Source organism: Lytechinus variegatus, chromosome 11 (assembly GCF_018143015.1).
Source record: "Lytechinus variegatus isolate NC3 chromosome 11, Lvar_3.0, whole genome shotgun sequence".
In the NCBI taxonomy this organism is placed as follows: domain Eukaryota; kingdom Metazoa; phylum Echinodermata; class Echinoidea; order Temnopleuroida; family Toxopneustidae; genus Lytechinus; species Lytechinus variegatus.
In genome coordinates, this window is record NC_054750.1 from 2806175 (window position 1) to 2827446 (window position 21272).

The following is a 21272-nucleotide window of genomic DNA, read 5'->3' on the forward strand; positions in this document are numbered from 1 at the left end:
ATTTCCCTTCTTATTTTTGTGGCAAAGGAAAAAAACCATTGCTTTGAACCCAGCTGCTAAATCGGGTGATTTTCCTTTATTACCATCCACGATTGCTCCTGTATAGTCTTTCTGTGATCTAAGAGAGGTTCAACAATTATATCTCACCACGAAAGAATTCCAAAGAGGTAACAGTTCTCCCGAAGCCAATTCGACAGAGAAGATGAATGATGAGTGTGAACCCTGGGCAATTCCCATATCCAAATTAAGGTTGACTATATTTACAAATGGCTCTCTGCACAGAGATAAAAACAGAACAGCTCCCTACCCGCAGTCACAATGGACAAAATCGACACAGGTTATTGCATTGGTCCTAAATGGCATACCATAGGTTGGATTGGGGTCGGTTTGGTTGGTGTGACTGGGCTTTAAACACCGTAATGGTCAATATAGAATTCCTTTAAACTTGTCATCTGTATATATATATATATATATATATAAAGTGAGAATGTGTGATGGAAAACAGAATGACAGGATGAATGGGATGATATGAATTTTGAAAATATTTTATTTCAACTTATCCATATTCATGAAGGAATGGCGCCTGGATTGTGAAGCACGACACAACTCGTTAAAGAATAAATCATATCCCTCCAGGCCTGAATGGTGTTCGTTATCTGGTAATTACATACGATTCTGTATCGCTGGCAACTGTCCGGAAAATAATACGTCGCTCGGAACTACCAAACATTGAACATTTTGGCAGTGAGAAGGAAATTTACACCAGAAACCGTTTCGACATGTTTCGTTTTTACACTTCTACAACTCGCTAATGTCAAATTTTGAGCTAACCATGCATGGTTCATTTCTGTGATTCGAATAAAGTGGTTAATTCTTGTCTTTACGTTTGATTCACATTAGCGGTATTCTTCCCATTCATACGAGGTTCTTCTTCAATAGTAATCTTTGAAACCTGAATCTACCATATCTGTCGCAGTGTCACTGATTGATGTTTCCCAACGTAAAAGAGACACAGCGAATCCAGGCTAACGAGAGAATTCAGAGAAAATCAATCTACCATCATCTGTCAACTCACAAGTAGACATTACATCGATTTTCATTTGTCACGAAGAGTGGTAGATTTTCAAATTTTGTGTTTTCTGTGTTTCGGTTTAATAGATGCCAGCAGTAGGTGAATGTTTCAACTTACATTGACGAGTGGATACCATGCGCGACCAAAAAAACACGTAAAAAGGATGTCCTTTTCACGATAGGGCACGTTACGTACGTAACGTGAAAAGGGTGTCAAAAACACAAAAATAATGAAAAAAGGGTATCTATTTCGCTAGTAAAATTACGTGTTTAGGGTCGAATTTGCGGGATGATAAAACAAAATTAAAATGTTTTATAAAGGATGTCCTTTTTGCCCCAACACTACGTGTTTAGAGTCCTATTTGCGCGAGGTGTAGAAGGTGGGTCGTACTAAACCAAATAACGTAAAGCCGACAGAACCCGTAACAATAAAACAAGGCTTTACTTGTTTAGGGGTTCATTTCAGGGATATTTGCCAAGAGTATCGTTTTGTTTCCAATACTTGTTAAGGGTAGGGTTTCACACGCCAATACTTGTTAAGGGGTGCATTTTCAGAATATGGAAATTACGTGTTTAGGGTGCTTTTCGAGACCCCATGGTCGCGCATGGTATCCACTCGTGAATGGAAGTGGCCCCCCCGGTTTAATAGATGGCAGCAGTAGGAGAATGTTTCGACTCATAGTGACATCACGCCAAGAGACTTCTTGATAATTCAAAGTATTTCTCTAAAAAGTAAAATATGAAGCAGGTGCTGTATAACAGTATAATCATACTCATTATAAGCTACTAAATGTATTTCATTCATACCTTAGTTCTTGACGTGCTTGAAATAGTAATGAGATGGGACAAGGTGATTTTGCATGGATACTTGATCACAAATGGAGCGTATCTAGAAAAAAAAAATCACCGCCTGTAATTTCTTCAGCTTGTCAAGACAACAGCATACTTGAAACAGACTTCAATAAGATTTCAGTATTGTCACAATCCATTGTAAGTGCTTGAATAAATGATCGAATACTGCCCAGAAAAAGGTGGAGGTGCCATGGGCGAGTGGTCTAAGGCGCCTGACTTTACATAGAAACTCCGGGGTTCGATCCCCGGTCGCGGCACCTATGCCCGTGCTTGAGGAAGGCATTTAATCTACAATGCTCTTTTCTTCAAGTTCCTTGAGCAATCATTGCTGAAATTTGTCTAGGAACTTCGTTCAAGTGCAAATCTTGCGTAAGTCAAGGGTCAGAGGGCGTTGTATGGAAGCTGAATTCCTATTGATTTAACGCAAATCAAATGCATGCGTTCAATCAATAGACTCGCGCTCGGTGTTTTTCTACAGATGAAAACACTTCATCTGATAGATCAAAGAAAGAACATGAACATGTCTTTATTGGAATTGTTAATCTCTAAGTTTTTTCCTGAGGCACTACTGAAAATTGCGGAATGTAATCATAATTCAAAATTCATAAAGGACGACTATTTTAGATGATAGGTCTACTGAATAGTGGCGTTGTATACAAAGATACAGAAATAATTTGACCTGATATTACGGAAATTCGAAGTTTAAATTGTTTGCACGCTGATGTTGCAAGTTTGCACATTCGTACAATTAAATGTCAACAATCTTAATATTTAGTTTTCTACACTAACTTTATATTAGAGAAGCTAATAAATGGCAAAAGTTCTTGGACAACATCTATATAACAATCATCAGTATCAATTGTTCAAAATGGAAACCTTGATTCAAAGAAAATAACATGGAAGCAGTTGTCATTATCATTCCCCAAAAAGTAATTCAGCATGCAACTTTTGAAACAACTTTTTTGTAAAGTTCAAACAGTAGTTGATAGTGACGGGCTTAAACAACTTGCTTAAAATTTTAAACAACGTTTTACAGTGTTGCTGACTGGCTGTGAAGTATTTCATTACAATGCCAGCGCTGATTTGTCTCTCATTAGAATTATCATTTTGTTTTCGACGAGCATTTTCTGTTACTCAAGGTTGCTTTACGTGAAACCGTTAACATGAGTTCGCATCTTGATGTAATGCGATGTATTCTGGCTCATCTGAATGTTTTTTAGGCTGTACATGTATGGCAAGCAGCTAGGCATAGGGGAGATTGGAAAGCAAATGCAAGATCGAATGTTGAATTCGATACGAGACGAATAAAAGGAATGGAGTAAGAAAGATAAAGTAGGACGATGTCGTGTTAATGATAGAAAGTCAGTCGAGGAGAGAGCGGCGAGAGGCGAGCCGAGGAGAATAAAAGGAGGGTGTTCTAGGAAATAGATAGAGAAAGATATACAAAGATAAAAAAAAGGAGAGTGAGAGAAGATAATAGAGGGAAAGGTGTATGTGAGGGGTTTTGAAGTAGTAAAAGGATACAGGAAGTTGGACGGGGTGAGAATTTAGAGACTGAAACGGTTCAAGGAGAAAAAGAGGGCGCTTTAAAGGACAAGTCCACCCCAACAAAAACTTGTTTTGAGTAAAAAGAGAAAAATTCAACAAGCATAACACTGAAAATTTCATCAAAATCGGATGTAAAATAAGAAAGTTATGACATTTTAAAGTTTCGCTTCATTTCACAAAACAGTTATATGCACATCTCGGGCGGTATGCAAATGAGGGAACGACATCACTCACTCACTATTTCTTTTGTATTTTATTATATGAAATATTTTGATTTTCTCGTCATTGCCATTGTCCTCCCTGAGCACGTGGAATTCCATTATTTTAACCTTTTGTGCTTCAGGCAAGGAGGTCCTAATCATCAAATTCGTAACAATTGAAATATTGTTTAATTCAAACAATAAAAAACAAAAGAAATAGTGAGTGAGTGACATCATCGACTCTCTCATTTGGATGTAACTGGCTCGTTCATATAACTATTTTGTTAAAAATAAGAGAAACTTTGAAATGTCATAACTATCTTATTTTACATCCGATTTTGATGAAATTTTCAGCATTGTGCTTGTCTGATTTTTCTCTATTGATTCAAATCAACATTTTTCTGAGGTGGACTTGACCTTTAAAAAGGAAAGGGCGATGAGGGGAACAGAGGTTGATAGAGAGAAGGGGGTTGGGAAATTTGAACAGGCATGATGTGTGACCATACAATACGGAGAATTTGAAATGCATTAAGTGAAACATGAGATGAGACTTCATTCAGATCCCCAAAAGGGAAGCACTCAGGAGGAGAACCAGCTAACATTACCTACTCTTAAGTGCAGGCCTTAAGTCAACACCAGGAAGCTGTGGAAGAAATGTATTTTCATGAATAACAAAAAGACGCAGAATATTTCAGTGTTTATAGAGGGTACCATATAAGCCTGTATCCCAGAAACTTTGAACTAAATTTACATAAATGGTGCGTTTTCGTCAATTCGAGTTCTGTGTACGAACTTTCTCCATTATCCTTTTGATAGATTTAAGTTGGAAACTTACCTGTATCCAACGTAGATGCAATCGTTTAGTGTTGCTAATTTATTGAGTGTTTATTTCTACTGTCTTAACGCTATGATATAGTTGTATACGTATTGTATCATTATATCTTTATAAAGAAGAAATTCCCAGAATAGCTGAAACAAGACTAATCGAAGGAAGGTCTGATCATCGTAAGTCATCATTGCCTTTCAGTTTTGACCTTACAGTCCATGTTTGAAGTGCAATAAGTCTTTATGGTTCTTTTCGAAACAATTTCAGATTTTACCTTTTACGTTATCTTCTGCAACAATTACATGAAAACATTAGTAAGCTATAAGCAGACAGTTCATTCATGAATTTGTTTGGAGGATGATACGCAATTTGTGAGCAAGATATCTAATGACGATGCTAACAGCTGTTGGTGTGCATTAGTTCTAGCTGTTAGAACAACGTCCACAAACACTTTTTTTTGTGAAAGCTCTGACTAAAAATGCGAGAAATAATGCTAATGTCATTAAATGAAAAACTTCAATGAATTTAGTACACATGCATTGAAGCCGTGTAGGCAAGTCATCAGATTTGTCTTATCTGAAATTTAGCGTTATTTCATGAATAATCTTCCCGACTAAAGGAGAACGGTATATGATGGCGATGTAAGGAACAGAAGCATTATATTATCCTCATGCATAAACTTAATTAGCACATAACGCCATCAAGTTGGCGCGTCTTGTGCAAAAACATATTTGTGTCGTTCGAAACTGCAATACCGCCACCTGATCCTTGTAGCAAACAGCATAGCAAAATTTCCAGTTATCCTAGCATGGCGAATGGGAGAAGAAAAAAGTACAACGCCTAAAGAGGACACGAGCCGCAGTTCTGTGAACCCTGACTCGCTCGTTGCAGACATGATCAAGGCCTAATTGTAGGCCATTTACGTCTAATGATGCTCTACGATGGGATGTTCTAATGAATCTTTTTATAGGGTCTGCAGGCCAACCCTGGCTGCCAATGCAAATCTGCCAATAAGCAACATTTTACCATCCCAAGGTCTAGATTCGGCGAGGGACGCCTGGCACACACCATCGTGGAATCAAAATGTGCATATCATGAAATCGAATGCAATGAAATGAATACAAAGAAAAGAATTATTACACATCACGTGGAAAGTCCGTCGAAACTAATGCATTTCAGATATTGAAAGTATTAATATTAACATGATTATGACTTGCACGCGGAGTAATTTTAACAAAGGGGTTCTAAGAGTCTTCTCTAATTCCTTCTGAATAGCGTAATGGAATGCATAATGAAAATTACTTGGCCCCTTGTGAATCTATTTCTCCCCGCGTATGTTTTTTAACTTTTAAAATACATTTTGGAGTGTTGCGGTGTAGCGGATATTGTTCATTATCATCCCAATCTAATTCAAACCCACTACTTAATCCAATGTGGGGTTACTTTTATATGAAATGAAAAGTGAGTATAGTATGAATATTTGTTTTGCTTTTTTTATTTTCAGAAATCAAAATGGGCCAGATACCGGAAGTGATAAGTTCCTGAGGGGTATAGCAAGTCAACCTGGGTCAATTCGGATAGAATCTGATTACATCTACGGTAAGTGGTTTACACCTTTTATCATACCACGAAGCTATGGGAAAATTGTTGTTATTTCATAATCAAATCTTAAAATTTAAATATCATAGAGGCGAATATTGATGTCGCATGAAAAGATTTTTGCTTAAGTTTGAAAATTCCCTATGTCATCGCGCCCTTCTTATGTGTTCTCAAACATAACTGCAATATTCTACCAAGTTGCCCCATTAAGTCCCTGGTAAAGGTAGCATTCAGAAAGTGAGCTATTCCTATTAGACAGGAGGGGATACAAGAATCACCATGTCATAGACGGAGTACTAATCAGATGGGAAAAAGGGCTCAATATATTAACCATGAACGTAATGAGCTTGCAAGGCTCACGTTAATACCAGCTGAACATTCGATGCCGTATTCTGTCACACTAGTCGGATTGGGCTCACACCAATACCGGAAATGAGTACAAGAATGCATGGGGTTGATATCGGTTAGGGACTGCGTCGTCGTGGTGTGACGGAGGTTTTATTTTGATGCTTTTCCCCCTTGGGTTCGAAATTCAGACGGACTAGCATCATGACCACGGCCATCTCACCATCGATCACCCCACCATCCCTGATCTATCTTAGTCTGGCCCTCCTGGAGGGTTATCCTCACACCGGATTACTGCAGGAAACAAACCCACATGTTTCTTGATCACGAAACAGTAGTTTCTCTAGTAGGTACATGAGAGGACTGCCTGCACGTTCGCTATCTGACACAATGATATGCGTGACAGCTTGAGCACCGAATTACAAGATACATTTTCTTAATGTATTATTATAAATATTACTTAATAATAATAATATTTAGTGAAAATTTTATAATATGTATATAATGCCCATAACAGAATTATCAAAGAGTGAAAGAAAGAGAAATTGCACAGTAGGGGAGGAGGGCAAAAATTGAAAAAAGCTCCTTTCTGCTTTCGTAATACACAAAAATGTGAAACTTTATTTTGTATAAAATTGAATTTGAAATGGCACTAATTCTCATTTCGGTCGCATCAAGTTATCAAAGAAAATCAAATTCTTTCTTCTTCCTGAACTACAATCCATCTTCCCCGCTCATACTGTTGGCCTCACGCTCGTCTACCCTTGTGATATTCGCGTCAATCTTTTCCGGCATTCTTTATCCCTTATGAAAATGTCAATACCACCGTTATTTGCTTCGGGGTATATTCCTTTTCAACTGATTTTATTCTTTTATTTGACTCAACCAACTAGGTTATTTACAGATCATTATTCATACCTTCGGGTGATTTTTCTTGCCTTTCCACCAGTTTGCTTGAAAGATATGGAAATGGTCTGCCATACTAATGGGGTGTTGCAAGAAACTTGCGATCAATAGCAAGTCTATTTTGGTCCCTAAATCAATCTTATGTCTTGTAGTTAATTGCAAATTAGTGATTGATTGCTAATCTGTCCCTTGAAAGAAGAAGTTTAATCTGATTTGCTACAGCTAACGTTGATCTATCAGTTGTTAAATTGCAACAGAATATTTGCAATTGATCGTAAATATTTTCTTGCAACACCCCCTTAATGAAGAAAGACTGGTCATCATCCTCCCATATCTATCGGATTCTTGAACCTCAATTTGCTGAATATTTACAAAATGTAAACCATTGAAATTTATGTAATAACCCACAAGCGCCATATACAACAATAAGTGTACTTTTTGCTAAATATATTTCCCCTTTGGACAAGCGATTTTCAAGTACCAAAAATCTCATTCAGATTTTTTTTTTTTTTTTAGCTTTTACCATTTTATTTCTGCATGTGATTTGGGCAAAATATGCGCAAAAGTCACATTCACGCGTCACAAACTGCCCGATTACCACCCTCAGCACACACACACACCGGCGGTAAATTAACACACACTCGCACTTGCTCATCTTGTAAACGCACACACACACATTGAACCCACCCCTATTCAAAGCGTGTTTTGCTTTGAACGCCTGAACGCCTAAACCTAAGTATAGATTAGCACGCGCATGTAAGTTTTTACTATTTTAGAATTGAGGAAAAGAACTAGTGAGAAAATGTATTTGGTAAAGAATCATAATAGGAACTAAGTTAAGATTTAAAACACAGTGGAAACTTCAAATTGATTATATTACAAAGTATTATTATTAAGAACATGAAAATGTAGCTAAGTTTGTAAACGTGATTCGTATCAATATTTCGTTTTAATCCCCACATTCTCTCCCTCTCTATATATCTCTCTCTCTCACATACACACACACTCACCCACCCACACTCCCATTCTTTCCCCTTTTCTCACACTCTCCCCCTTATTCTCTTTCCTTTTCTCCATCTCGCTCTCACTCTCTTTCTCTCACTCTTAAACACATAATACACTTCCAATCCCAGTACAAATAAATCTTCATGTTCATGTAATGAAATACCCACTCCGGTTCAATGTAATCTTGTTCTTCTGGTATCCAAAGGAAATTGGTTTCATTTGGCCTAACCCAACAGTGATACACGTATCCGCTATTGTATAAATTGAATACATTTTCGTTCTTTATATAAGCCAGTGCACTCTCGGAGAGTATTTGGAAGAAGGTATTGACATGGTATTTTTTAATGACAGCATCATATTTTCGTTTTTCGGCGCACGACGGATTCAAGAACATGGAAAATGTATTAATGGAAGTTTTTATGGTAAACACCATGTATGTAGTCCTGAAAAGGACTGTTTGTTATTCTTTCTTGATTGTGTGTTAGCTCTGAAAAGAACTGGTGATATACCCGAGTTTTCGAGTAGATCATCATTCCTGATGACGACCAGAACGCGCTGGTTGAAACGCCGTTAACACTTCATTTCAGAGCAAACATACAATCAGTCCTTTTCATACGTACATGGTGTTTACCGTAAAAACTTGGATTATTCTCTCCACCATTGAACCTTCAAAGATCATAGAAAATGTATTGTTGAATACCCTTCATGACAAAGTAAAACCAAGGAGGCTTTGTCGAAAATTGGTAAATTAAAACGGCAGTTTCGTCCGGGATTTGAGACAAACGATATGTTTTCAATTTCTCGTCAGCCTCGACAAAGACCACCTAGCTGTTCCTTGTCATGTGACGGTCATATTTACAGTGTCCTTGAATCCGTCGTGCGACGCAGAGCCAAAACTCCCTATTAAAGAATTGGGTAGGACATGCTCTTACTGTTGCTTTGTGATAGGATGGTGCAACAACAAAAAGAGCGGGAGCATAATTTGGAAATGGCGCCTCCATTCAAGACTGCAACCTCACTACCTCTCTACGCACATCCTGCTGTGTATGAGGAAAAAATGAGCGGTTAGTTGATTCCCGCGAATGACGCCTGCTCGATTCATTTGCCAAATCTTGCGTGATCTATTTTGGGGGCGGGGGGAAATGTGGCGTTGAGGATTTATGTATGAGTGTGCCATGATTTAATTTGGAAAATTAAAGAAAAGTGGCGTTGATTCAGGTGGTTGGTGGTTGGTTGGTTGGTTTATTGATTTAATGGGTGAAAGCTTCACCAAAGATTACTTTTGTGCTGATGTCACACATGCACTGTTGGTGAAAAGGGAATTAGAACTTTGGAAAGTGCTTTGGTAACTATAGAAATGAAACAAACATAAGCTGATTGAGTAATACCAAAAACAATGCGTCCCAGTCCATCGTCTATTTGAAAGAATATAATATTACTTTTTTCTCTCTCTCTCTCTATTTCATGAATGATAAGTAAGAGATGAATCAAAAGAGGATAGAAAATACAGTAAAATTGATCCAGGATAATTTGAGAGGCTACAATTTAGCTCATATTTTCAAAGACTTCTATGATTCTCAAGATTTTAAGATTCCAATCTTAAATTCCCCCCCCCCCCATATCACCATCACAGCTTTTCGATTAACATGTTTGATATGGATTGAGGTAGCCGTTCGCAGTTCATGCTGGTCTTTGTGGCGGTATATGTACGGGTATAATTATACTCAAGTTGAATGGGAATGGGAGCCATATATCTGATGAAGAAGGGAAAGGACACAGAGTGCCAGACGGAATGAAAACAGAGTTGGGAGCCACGACACAAGGCAGGAAACGAGCTTGGAGCCCCCCAGGATGTGGCGGATAGGAAGCTCAATAACACGAATGAATCGTGGAAGTCAACATATTATTGACATGAAGTAGTTTTGGGTTTGCCGGAAGAGGCGGGTCATCCCTCCTGCCGCTTCGGGGCGGCCACCTTTTATTTCTCATGTATTTCTTATGTATTTAAATAGGTTGGGGTTAAAGAAAAAAAAACACAAGAGAAAACATGGGAAAAGGGAAGAGAGATGGTGATGAAAGAAGGAAATTGTAGAAAGAACGGGTCTGGGCTGTGTCGCTCTTTACTAAACCCCTAAACCTCCAAATTGATTATTTTACACATATCACCTTCAAGTCATTTGACCCCCTCCCCAGTCCCATACCAACATATCCCGACTTTGCACTGTCTTCGGGCAGCATTTTCTGCACAGTTTTAAGAAAAAGATGAAGTTTCAAAGTAAATAGGGAAAAGAGGAAATGAAATAATTGACCATGCATGAGATAAACAAAAAACGCAAAAAACACCATCAATATGGGTAAAATTTTAACTATTTAAACAAAAAAGAATTGACTTGGTTAAGACAGGGAAGTGAGAGGGAGACGTCCCTGGTTAAGATGTAGAATAATCCATATCAATATACATTTTGAACAATATTTTGTATTGTGAGAACGTTTTAGGAAAAAATCTGAGTTTAATACTATGTGCCTAAAGCTTATCATATCACTTTTGTTTCATTTGCGTATTTTTACTTCCCTCAAAATACAATTTGTCCGATCTCGTATGCCTAGTAAAGTCACTTTTAGATTTATTGATCATGTTGATAGTTACTCTATACAACCAACAGTATCCCTCAACTGAGCATAACAAGGAAAATATGATTTGATGCATCAAAAGCTAATCTTTTTTTCTATTCGCGTATTTTTACTTCTCTCAAAATACAATTTGTCCAATCTCGTAGGCATAGCATGCCTAGTAAAGTCGCTTTTAGATTTATCCATAATATCAATTAATTTTATTTATTTATTTATTTATCCACACATATTTAAACAGGTTCACAAGATCAGAGATAAAATTACTGTTTTGCATCTTGGTCCTGGTGTATAAAAAGACATGATAAAATAGTAATTACAAAGATAGGCATATATCAAAGAACAGGGTAAGACATAAAAATATCAGCGTAATACAAATTCAACATGAAAACATTACTGATCATCTTATTATTAATGGTAAAAAAATAGATAGGCTTATATGAATAACAAGGGTAGGTATACGTATAACCTTATCAACTACAGTATATAAACAATTGCAAAAAAGAAAGCAGGGGCTAAAAGTGAATTATGAATAGACAGAATAAAATTGTGATGTAAATAACTGAAAATATATAAGTTCAGGGATGGGAATTATCATGACATACATGTGTTAGATTTAGATTTTTTGTATAGAGACTTAAAGGATTGACAAAAGAGTTGAATGTTAGGTTTTGGTAGTACGACATTAAGGGAGTTAGCATTACGAGTGTTCAATTGTATAGGGGAAGGCGGGGTAAGTTGAGCATAGGGGCAAGTTGAGCCACCAGTCCCAGGCCAATAATGAATGAGTCAGACATTGTGGTGGTGTCATGTATTGATGACCCATAGCATAACCCCTAACCCCACCACATAGTTTTTTAGAGGGAAAAATATGAATTTCAGCCAAAAAAGTAAAAAAGAGTGTGAAATAGATAAGTGCTTTATAAACACACACGTCTTTGAATATAATAAAGACATGATAACAATATTATTAGTCCAGGTATGGATCTTCATTCTTGTCATAGTCTTTTATATGATGAATGCATAATAAATGTGTGGATACAAAATTATCGCACTAAGTTCGGACTGGGGTAAGTTGAGCCAAATAGCATGGGGCAAGTTGAGCCATGGTAATTCCTATGGTAATGTATCTTAAAAAACAAACAAACCATAAAAATAGATTGAAATGCAGGCTGAAAGGAGCAAATTTACATGACTGCTCTTTTCCTTTTACAGGATGTTAGTATTTATAGAGAATTAGCAAGTGAAAAGACTTTAAACAAAAAATTGACATGCTGGTTCTCCCCCATACATTTTGTACATAGTTTTGTGGCTCAACTTACCCCAGAAGGTGGCTCAAACTTACCCCATATATGGGGCAAGTTGAGCCATTTGACATCGTTTTTTTCAAAGGTCACGATGACTTTCAGTGTTGGGGTAGAAAGTTATATATAGGTGGAAAATATTTCAGAAGAATGAAATTTCAAGGCAAGGTACTTATTTCGACAAGATTATTAATCATATCAATTCTAACATGCAAAAAGCAAAAACTGTCACAACTTACCCCGCCTTCCCCTACAATGTATACAACCGACAGTATTCCTCAACTGAGCATAACATGCTGATAATCTAACACATTATAAATATCTCTAAACATGCATGACAGCTTAAATCCGACTCTCTGATATGTCTATCCTGCATGCCTCTATTAAATACGACATTTATCACATTTGATAAACTTTTTAAATTACTCCAAAACTAATTGTTTCCATATACAGCTAAATGTGAAAAAATACCCATACATACATACACACACACACACATACATACATACATACATACATACACCCATACACACATACATACACACATACACCCATACACCCACCCATACATACATACGTACATGTATATATCTTCCTGAACTTGAAAGGTGTTTTTCATTCAGTCCTGTATGGCGTACCTCTGTTGAAAAGATCAGTCTCTTCATAAAGAACTAAAGGTGACATTTCGGGGAGAATAATCATGACGAGGGATGATTTTGGAAATGACGTCACAATGTAAACGCCTAAATGAGATCAGAGAAAATCCCCCTTTCAGTCAGCTTGCCTCCGCACTTACGTCCATGGTGACATTATAATACATGAGCTCAAGTCCTGGCAAAAATGCGGGTGTTGTACACCTCCCCCCCCCCCAAAAAAAAAAACCCATTATAGTGCCCTATGAAAAACAAAAGAATTTATTGCCTTGTTTTATAAATCAGCTTCTTAGTCATGGAATGGCTGGCAATTTCAGCAAATAATTTTTGTAAGTAGCTTCGTAATATCTAATTACTCAATATGTTAATTAAGTGCTCAAATGGCTATCTTAAATACAACACGGCAACACTTTCCTAAAACAATTTGTACAACCCAAATAGGGTCTTCAAAGATTTGTCAGGTGTACTCTGCCCCCCCCCCCCCCGATAGGCTGTACGCTCGTGTTATTTCCATCCCTTCCCCAAACTATCCAAAATACTAAGGCCCTCAACGTTTTTTTTTCTACGGGTACGCCCCTGGATGGTAAAGAAGCACATTTTGCTTGCTTCCAGTGGCATCCTCTATTTGATTTTTCCCAGGCGGGTAATATTGGCGCTACGTGCTCAATCGATCGTGCTTGGGATTTAGGAGATAAAGATGAGAGCTCAATATGCACTTAAATACAGAATTTGAGTGGGAGATGCAGGGAAAGAATCGAGAATGAGATTTTCAAGTTTTGAGACTTTACCATTTTAATCATTGATACATCAACGCGTGACGGATGTTTCTTGATACTTAATCAATAGTTTCACATTGACGCCCGCTACAGCAAGATCATATCATATCTTCGGCATACCAAGATCTTTCCTCTGCTGTTTTTTTTTCTGCTTTTTTTCTGCGATTTTTGCATCTTAGTGCTCATTTCTGTGCAAAATATTTTTCCCTATTCATATTGTCTATAATAGTGTATACAACGGCATATGGCGGCCATTTTGAATATCAGATAAATCAATATTTTGTCAAAAAATATTTTTGAAGTTTGTATTTCACTCCTGCCACACAATTTTATGCATTTCACTGCCAATGTGCGGACAATTTTATGATTTTCATGGGTAATTTGCATATTTTGGCGGCCATATTGGATTTTGCCAGTTCGCGAAAAAATGCTCAAGGTTACACTAGTGACATCGTAATCAGCACCCTCGAAATGACAAGAAACCATCAAAAAATATTGTATATATAAAAAACAAGGTTTGGTCAATTTTCTATTGGGCCTATCCTAGTGCTGATTTACTAGTTTAAATTTGAACTAAAGTATCAGCACTCGTAGTGCAGTCACTATGCAAGCACTGTTAGTGCTAAATTAGCACTTCATTTTTTAAAGTGCAATGTGATATCACCTTCACAGTGTTAAGATTCGACCATGTGAACACGCTGTGGCCAGTCACACTGTCGAGGTGTCCTCAGTGTCTGACTCTGATCCAATAATGATCTAATTATAATTATACTTGCTTATATAGCGCTTAATGCTTACTTTGTCAGAACTCTCTAATTACCCTGGCTTTAGCAGTGCAGCTGTTACGCGGGCTGCGTTTCAAGGAATAAATTCCTGCCAGGTACCCATTTACCTCACCTGGGTCGAGTGCAGCACATTGTGGATTAATTTCTTGCTGAAGAAAGTGATGCCATGGTTGGGATTCGAACCCACGACCCTCTGTTTCAAAGTCCGGGGACTAATCCACTGGGCCACAACGCTCCACAATACTAATGCTGGAATGAAGACAGTATACCGCAGTGTGTGTCACCGTATCCACAGTGTTCACACTATTGGTTTAAGCATTTCAACAGTGTGAATCACATATTCACATAGTCGACCATGTGAACGCGCTGTGAACACTCTCAGTGTCGAGGTTTCCACAGTGTGAAAATATCCTCACACTCTTATATTTAAGCATTTCAACAGTGTGAATCACATATTCATATAGTCGACCATGTGAACGCGCTGTGAACACTCTCAGTGTCGAGGTTTCCACATTGTGAAAATATCCTCACAATTTGAGCATTTTTACAGTGTGAAAAATATCATCACATAGCTCACACTGTGAACACACCGTGATCACACTGTGTGACACTGTGTTCATTCAAGTAGAGTTAGTACACGTTTACACTGAATTAAATTTAACCACAATTTCATTTATTTGCACTGCTGAAACAAAATAACAGTGATGGAATGACAATTTCTGATTTCATATCAATGTCCACCCACATAAGGTTTGAATGAAAAATGATACGAGCCCTGTCATCGATTCATTTGTGACGTGCCTTACGCTACTAGGCTTCAGTCACACCATCGAAACCGACTCCAAACCGATCGATGATCAAGTATGCGAAATAGCGTAATTGCTGTGATCGTTCTGAGGTTATTTTCGTTGGCGTGACTTCAGCATTAGAGGCTAAGGAAGCATATTCTACATCACTGACTTTGCTTGCATTGCACTGAAATCTATTCTTTGTTTTCTCAAAGTGCACCTTCGGGGAAAACTTGAATCATTTGATAATTATTTGCCTCTGGTCACAATTACTTCTGTCTTATCAAATTCTCAACTTGCTCATTGTCTTCTGTCCTTTCGATTTTCATAATTTCCCGAATGAATTTCGGATTTTGAAGTCGTCTTACCGATGATGTGCTTTATTATTTTTGTTAGATATCGTAATTTAAAATGATAAATTTTTATGGAAGCATTATTCGTGTCTTCGAATTAAAACGTATACAGTATTTTCTTTACTCATTTTCTTTTTAATTATCATATTTTTCCACTACCTATACTTACCCCTGGATACGCAAAACAGAGGTTTTTCCCATTTTAGTGCTGAAATTTATATTTAATAAGTTATAATAGGCTTTAAACTCTCAAGGAGGATGGTCAAAATCAAAATAACATAATTCGTGCCCAACCGAAAGAAAGAAAATGGTCGAAACTGGCCAATCATTTTTTACACATATTCCAAACGGATCTATACCTTTAAATCATCCCGATGTATTCAACCCTAAATAAACGTAAAACATTATTATTACTATTATTAATTTTACTACTACTACTGCTACTACTACTACAAAACTCAACCTGTTATCATCATTATCATATCCTTTATGTGTTTATCTTTTGATACAGATTTCGTCACCACTTAGATCATAAGTCATCCTTTCCATCTACGATTACGAAAATGAGGTGATCGACCACCGCCTCCCTTGTTGACCACCTGTGCATAATCAGCAACGATGTCGACTTAATTCATTTTACTGCTAGGTGGGGCATTCTAGTGACGTCATGTCTATGAATGAAAGGAATTCGTAAGCGTAAACGTGTTGCGCGCATCAAACGCACCATGTGTCTGCGGAATCCAATCACAGGAAGAAGCTTTGTAAGTAATCATTTCTATTTATTTATTTCAGGGTAGCCCATCCAGTTGAAGAGCTGATTTACAAAGAGGTAACAATAAAAAGACAATACACATATTTTACAATGGACATATAAATAAGATGCAATCATACAATGAAAATAACATTAGGATACGTATATATATATACATTTACTTATTCATTTATTTATTTATCTATACACACAGAAAAAAGAATGGGGGCTAAACTAAAGATTCAGCGGAAAGAATTTTACATTTAGTTTTAAATATTGGAAGGGATGTTGAATTTCTAAGATTAGAGTGAAAGCTTATTCCAGAGGACCGGATTATAATATTAAAAGGACTTTTTCATGATTTCAGTTTTGGGTTTTGGAATAAGTAGAGGAGACTTTAAGGCATATCTGGTAAGTACACATAGCAAAAACTGTGGTGTTAACCGGTGTACAAAGAGGACCACACCAGTTATTTTACACCGGTGTTAAATTGGTGGTGTAGTTTTACACCTATAGGTGTTATTACAACACCTATGGTTGTTACATTTACACTCTTCGGTGTTATATTCAATCTCTAGTGTGTTATTTTAACACCTCAGTGTGTGGTCCTCTATTAACACCAATTGGTGTCAGTTTTACCACAACAGTTTTTATAGTGTATCAGGGGATATCACTTTATTACTTTATAAAGAAAATTATGGTCTATTTAGGAAACAGTAGCGTGGTGGGCCATGACACATGTACTGAAAGAGATTCTGATTTTAGTGTCGATTGAGGGGAGCCACCCTTATTTCCATCAAAGATAATCTTTGCAGCCTAATTGAAATCTAGTTAAACCAGGACTCTTTTTTTTTCCAGTGACGCATGTAAATGTAGTTCGATTATCTCTAGATGGCGCCCGATGCCTCATTTCAGTTTCAAAAGACCATAGACGGTCAGTCGTCGACGAAATTATAAAAAAGAGAAAGAGAAGCGGGGAATATCATCGACAAGTTGTTTTATTTATATGTCCCATTTTCGATTTGATCTTTTACTCTCTCCCTCAATGTAATCTTTTTATCTATGCCCCTTTTCCCCATTCCCTCTCTGCTCCTCTCTCTCTCTCCCTGTCTTTCAATCTATCTCTCCGCTGTCTTTCCCTCTATCGTTTTTTCTTCTAATGACGTCCTCTTACCCATGAATTATGTAATGGGATTTGTATCCTTTTGCTTTCCATCTTCATTCTATATGTTTGTCTCTTTCTAATTCTATTTACCTTGTTTACTCATCATTTCAAGTTATTTTTGTCCCGAAGAGTTAACACTAAGCAAACTTACGCATTTGACTGCATATGTGACCTGCTACCCCCAAACCAACAACAGGTATTCTTCTTCTTCTAGGTCGACCAAAAGGAATAATTAGATTTTTTTATTGAGCTTAAAAAACATTTCCTAAGCTTAAAAACGATATATAATGTGTTGAAATTGACCAACAATAATCATTACAAGTACTTGATTGAATACAGAGGTAATTCAGTTAGAGCTTAAAAAATAAGGAGAAAACAATGTGCATACTCTATTCTGAGTGCAGCTTCCAAGTAGTCCGAAAAAGTAGTGTCAAGAAACTCTTGTATCTTTTCTTCTATTCAACTTTATGAATTCAAATTTTCAGTGTGAAGAAGAATGGGTCTTTCAGATTAGCTTTTTTTTTAATTTTTGGTTTTTGGAGACTAAATTACTATTTTAGATATTTACAGAGAACCTTACCTGGCGAATCATTGGTGGTTTTGGGGTGAAATGAAAGAAAACAAAAACCCTTGGAAGGTTACATGTGAAACCTAAAACACTCGTCCAAAATTTCTGTCTGCCGATTTTGATGTTAAAAATTGATAAAGAAAGAAAATAAGCCAACAAATTTAATTTAATTAAAACAAGGGGCCGAGTTAATGAGCAGTTATTGAGCCCTACAAAATTTTCGAAAAATCAGTTATTAAACCAACTTCTTGTTTGTCTCTCCATTTACACAGGGGCCATGTGGGATGTTGATACTCGCCACGTTCTACTCCTTCATCATCTGCTTCGCCTACTTCTACTACGCTGAGAAGCAGGGAGCTCTCTCACGCGGAAGTTTCATGCTCAATTCACGTATCCCACAATGCAATCATCCCCGGTGCTACGTATACAACCCCACCCTCGTCCGGCGATCGCATCGAGAGAGGAACGAGACGTTGGAGAAAAGCAGACAAAAGCTACTGGTTCCTGTCTCTGTACCTGATCACAGGGTAAGTGTGGTTTTATAACTTACTATAGAAGATTTATTTCACTCTGACAAGAGATACTTGGGATTTTCACGCCACGACATACGACTGATTCAAGAACATAGAAATGTATTGTCAATTGGCCTTCATGAACAAATAAAAAACCAAGAAGTCTTTGTCGAAAATTGGTGAATCAAAACAGCGGTTTCGCCCTCGACTCTAGACAAACGACATATTTGCAAACTTTCGTTAGCTCCGAAACATAGGACGATACTGCTGTTCCGTTTCACCAATATTCGGCAAAGACCTCCCAGCCGATCTTTGTCATTTGACGGATATTTTTCAATACATTTCCTTGTTCTTGAATCCGCCTTGCGTCTAGGATCAAAAATTCCCTTTCATGAATAACGGACGAAAATATCTTCTAAAGACGGAGTTTAACGCTGTCCCCAAAGAAAGTTGACCAAAAATAGTTACCTTTGTTTTACACCCGTGGAATGTAAAGTGTTTTATCTTTCAAAAGATGGCTATAATCGTAATTTATATTAGCATTTTTCAACCATTACCGATTTTATCACAAATGCAAGAATTGAAAAAGTATGATCGTTCCATTAATTTCCGGTATCTGGAAAAAAATGTTCATCACATTTTCTTTATTTACAGAAAATCAAACTTAAAATATCCTATTTACAATGTTTCCTATCGTTCTAAGGAAAGTGATGATTCCACGTCCTTCTGGGCCCTGAACCATTAAATGGTTAGCAATTTTTTGGTAATTTGAAAGAGAAAATCTGATTGGTTCCTAGTCAGTCTAATGAGCAAAATGCGCATGCAACAATGATCTTGATTGGTCATTTCATTTAGCAATTAATCGCTAACCTTTGTGTTACGGGGCACAGGACTTGTCATCATCCGAAAAGGGCAGAACAATTCGATATTAACTCTTCACATTACTTCTCTCCAGCCATTTCTTCTACACTGTGACACGTGCTCTCTGGTAACCAGCTCCGGGCAGCTCTTGGGCAAATCCGCAGGCAAGGACATCGATTCCGCAGAATGTGTGATCAGGATGAACGACGCCCCCATACGAGGCTTCGAGAGAGACGTCGGCAGACGAACAACCGTCCGAGTCGTTGGACACTCCAACTTCCGGACCATCTTCCAGAACAAGCTGCGTAGTCAGTATGTGCATTTCAGGGATCCTCTGACAAGGGCAGAAAATGTCGTGATTGCTTGGTTGTATGCCACGAACATTTATAAAAACCCAGCCTACCGGCTGACTCTGAACTACTCACAGATGTACAGGAACGTAACTTTCTTTATGCATACGCTAGCCATGATGCAGCATAACAACGAGGTTTTTCACAATGAAACGGGTATAACAAGGCAAGTATCATTTAATCATATAACTTATGGGGTGTTGCGAGAAAATATTTGAGATCAATTGCAAATATTCTGTTGCAATCTTACAACTGATAGTTCCACGTTAGCTGGAGAAAAATCAGATTTAACTTCTTGTTTCAAGGAGCAGATTAGGAATCAATCACTAATTTGCAAATAATTGCAAGACTTTGTGATTGTTTTAGAATCAGAAAATTGACTTGCAATTGATCGCAGGTTTCTTGCAACACCCCATCAGTCACTTTTGAGCGTTGCAATAGTATGCAGAGTCTATCGTAATCAAATGGTTGCACGACTGACCAATTAGAACCCATTTCAAAAAGGAATTGACGAATGATAGGGAGTGTTTGCAATTGCAATGAGGGCAGATTCAAGAGCACAGCAAATTATATTGAAAATGCTCGTGAAATGACAAAGCAAAGCTGGGAGGTCTATGTCATATCGGAACAGCAGTTTCATTCCAAGTTGTGGAGCTGACGAAAAATTGCAAATATTTCGTTTGTCCAGACTCCAGGACGAAACTACTGTTTGATTCACTCATTTTCGTCAAAGACTTCTTGGTTCTGCTTTGCCATGAAGGGCATTCGACAATATGTTTTCTCTGTTATTAACTTTGTCTTGTGCAGTGGAACCGTTAACTCTCTAATGACTTCTGAGCCTTCCTGAAGATTAAGGGAGAATATTGAAGACCTCATTACTCACCAGCCTGCAGAAGTATTAGCGCAATCCATCTCAATGGTCTTCAAGACATCCATAAATTAAGACGAACACAAAATATGTTGGCTGCTCTAAACCGAATGTGGCGGTGCATTATGGGAAATTCAAGTATCTGCCTGTTTTTTTTCTTCCTCAACAGAACTCAGGCAAAGACATGGCTGACGACAGGATGGCACGCGATGCTCCTTGCCCTAGATACATGTGATGAAATCAATGTATACGGCATGGTCTACGATGAATACTGCCAGTAAGTACTTCACAGGTCTTCCGTTTAACGATTAATGTACTACCCAACCCATATGCCATGCGCTCGTTATTCCGAGAGTTCCTTATTCCTACAAACACACAAATTGCCAAGATTCGTTGGTCCAAATTGACTGAAGTTTCGTTATTTCGGAGGTCCCATAGTCCGCATTCTGCGAAACTACGAAAATAACTTATTAACTAAGCAAACCTACTAAATTCTCTGACTATAGGATATTCTGATTAACAAGACTATGCTCTTTGGGTTTTACATAATAAGAATTT

General features: G+C 37.5%; 1 protein-coding gene across 1 annotated transcript in view; it reads left to right on the top strand.

Moving 5' to 3' along the window:
• The window catches only part of LOC121424293 (alpha-N-acetyl-neuraminyl-2,3-beta-galactosyl-1,3-N-acetyl-galactosaminide alpha-2,6-sialyltransferase-like), a 43772-nt gene that overhangs the window by 20605 nt on the left and 1895 nt on the right, over positions 1-21272 (top strand). The window contains exons 2-6 of the mRNA XM_041619922.1: positions 6002-6096; positions 16151-16400; positions 18396-18650; positions 19591-20012; positions 20884-20991. Of these exons, the coding sequence (XP_041475856.1) occupies positions 16317-16400; positions 18396-18650; positions 19591-20012; positions 20884-20991 (869 nt within the window). The 5' untranslated portion in view covers positions 6002-6096; positions 16151-16316. The remainder of the gene's footprint in view (positions 1-6001; positions 6097-16150; positions 16401-18395; positions 18651-19590; positions 20013-20883; positions 20992-21272) is intronic.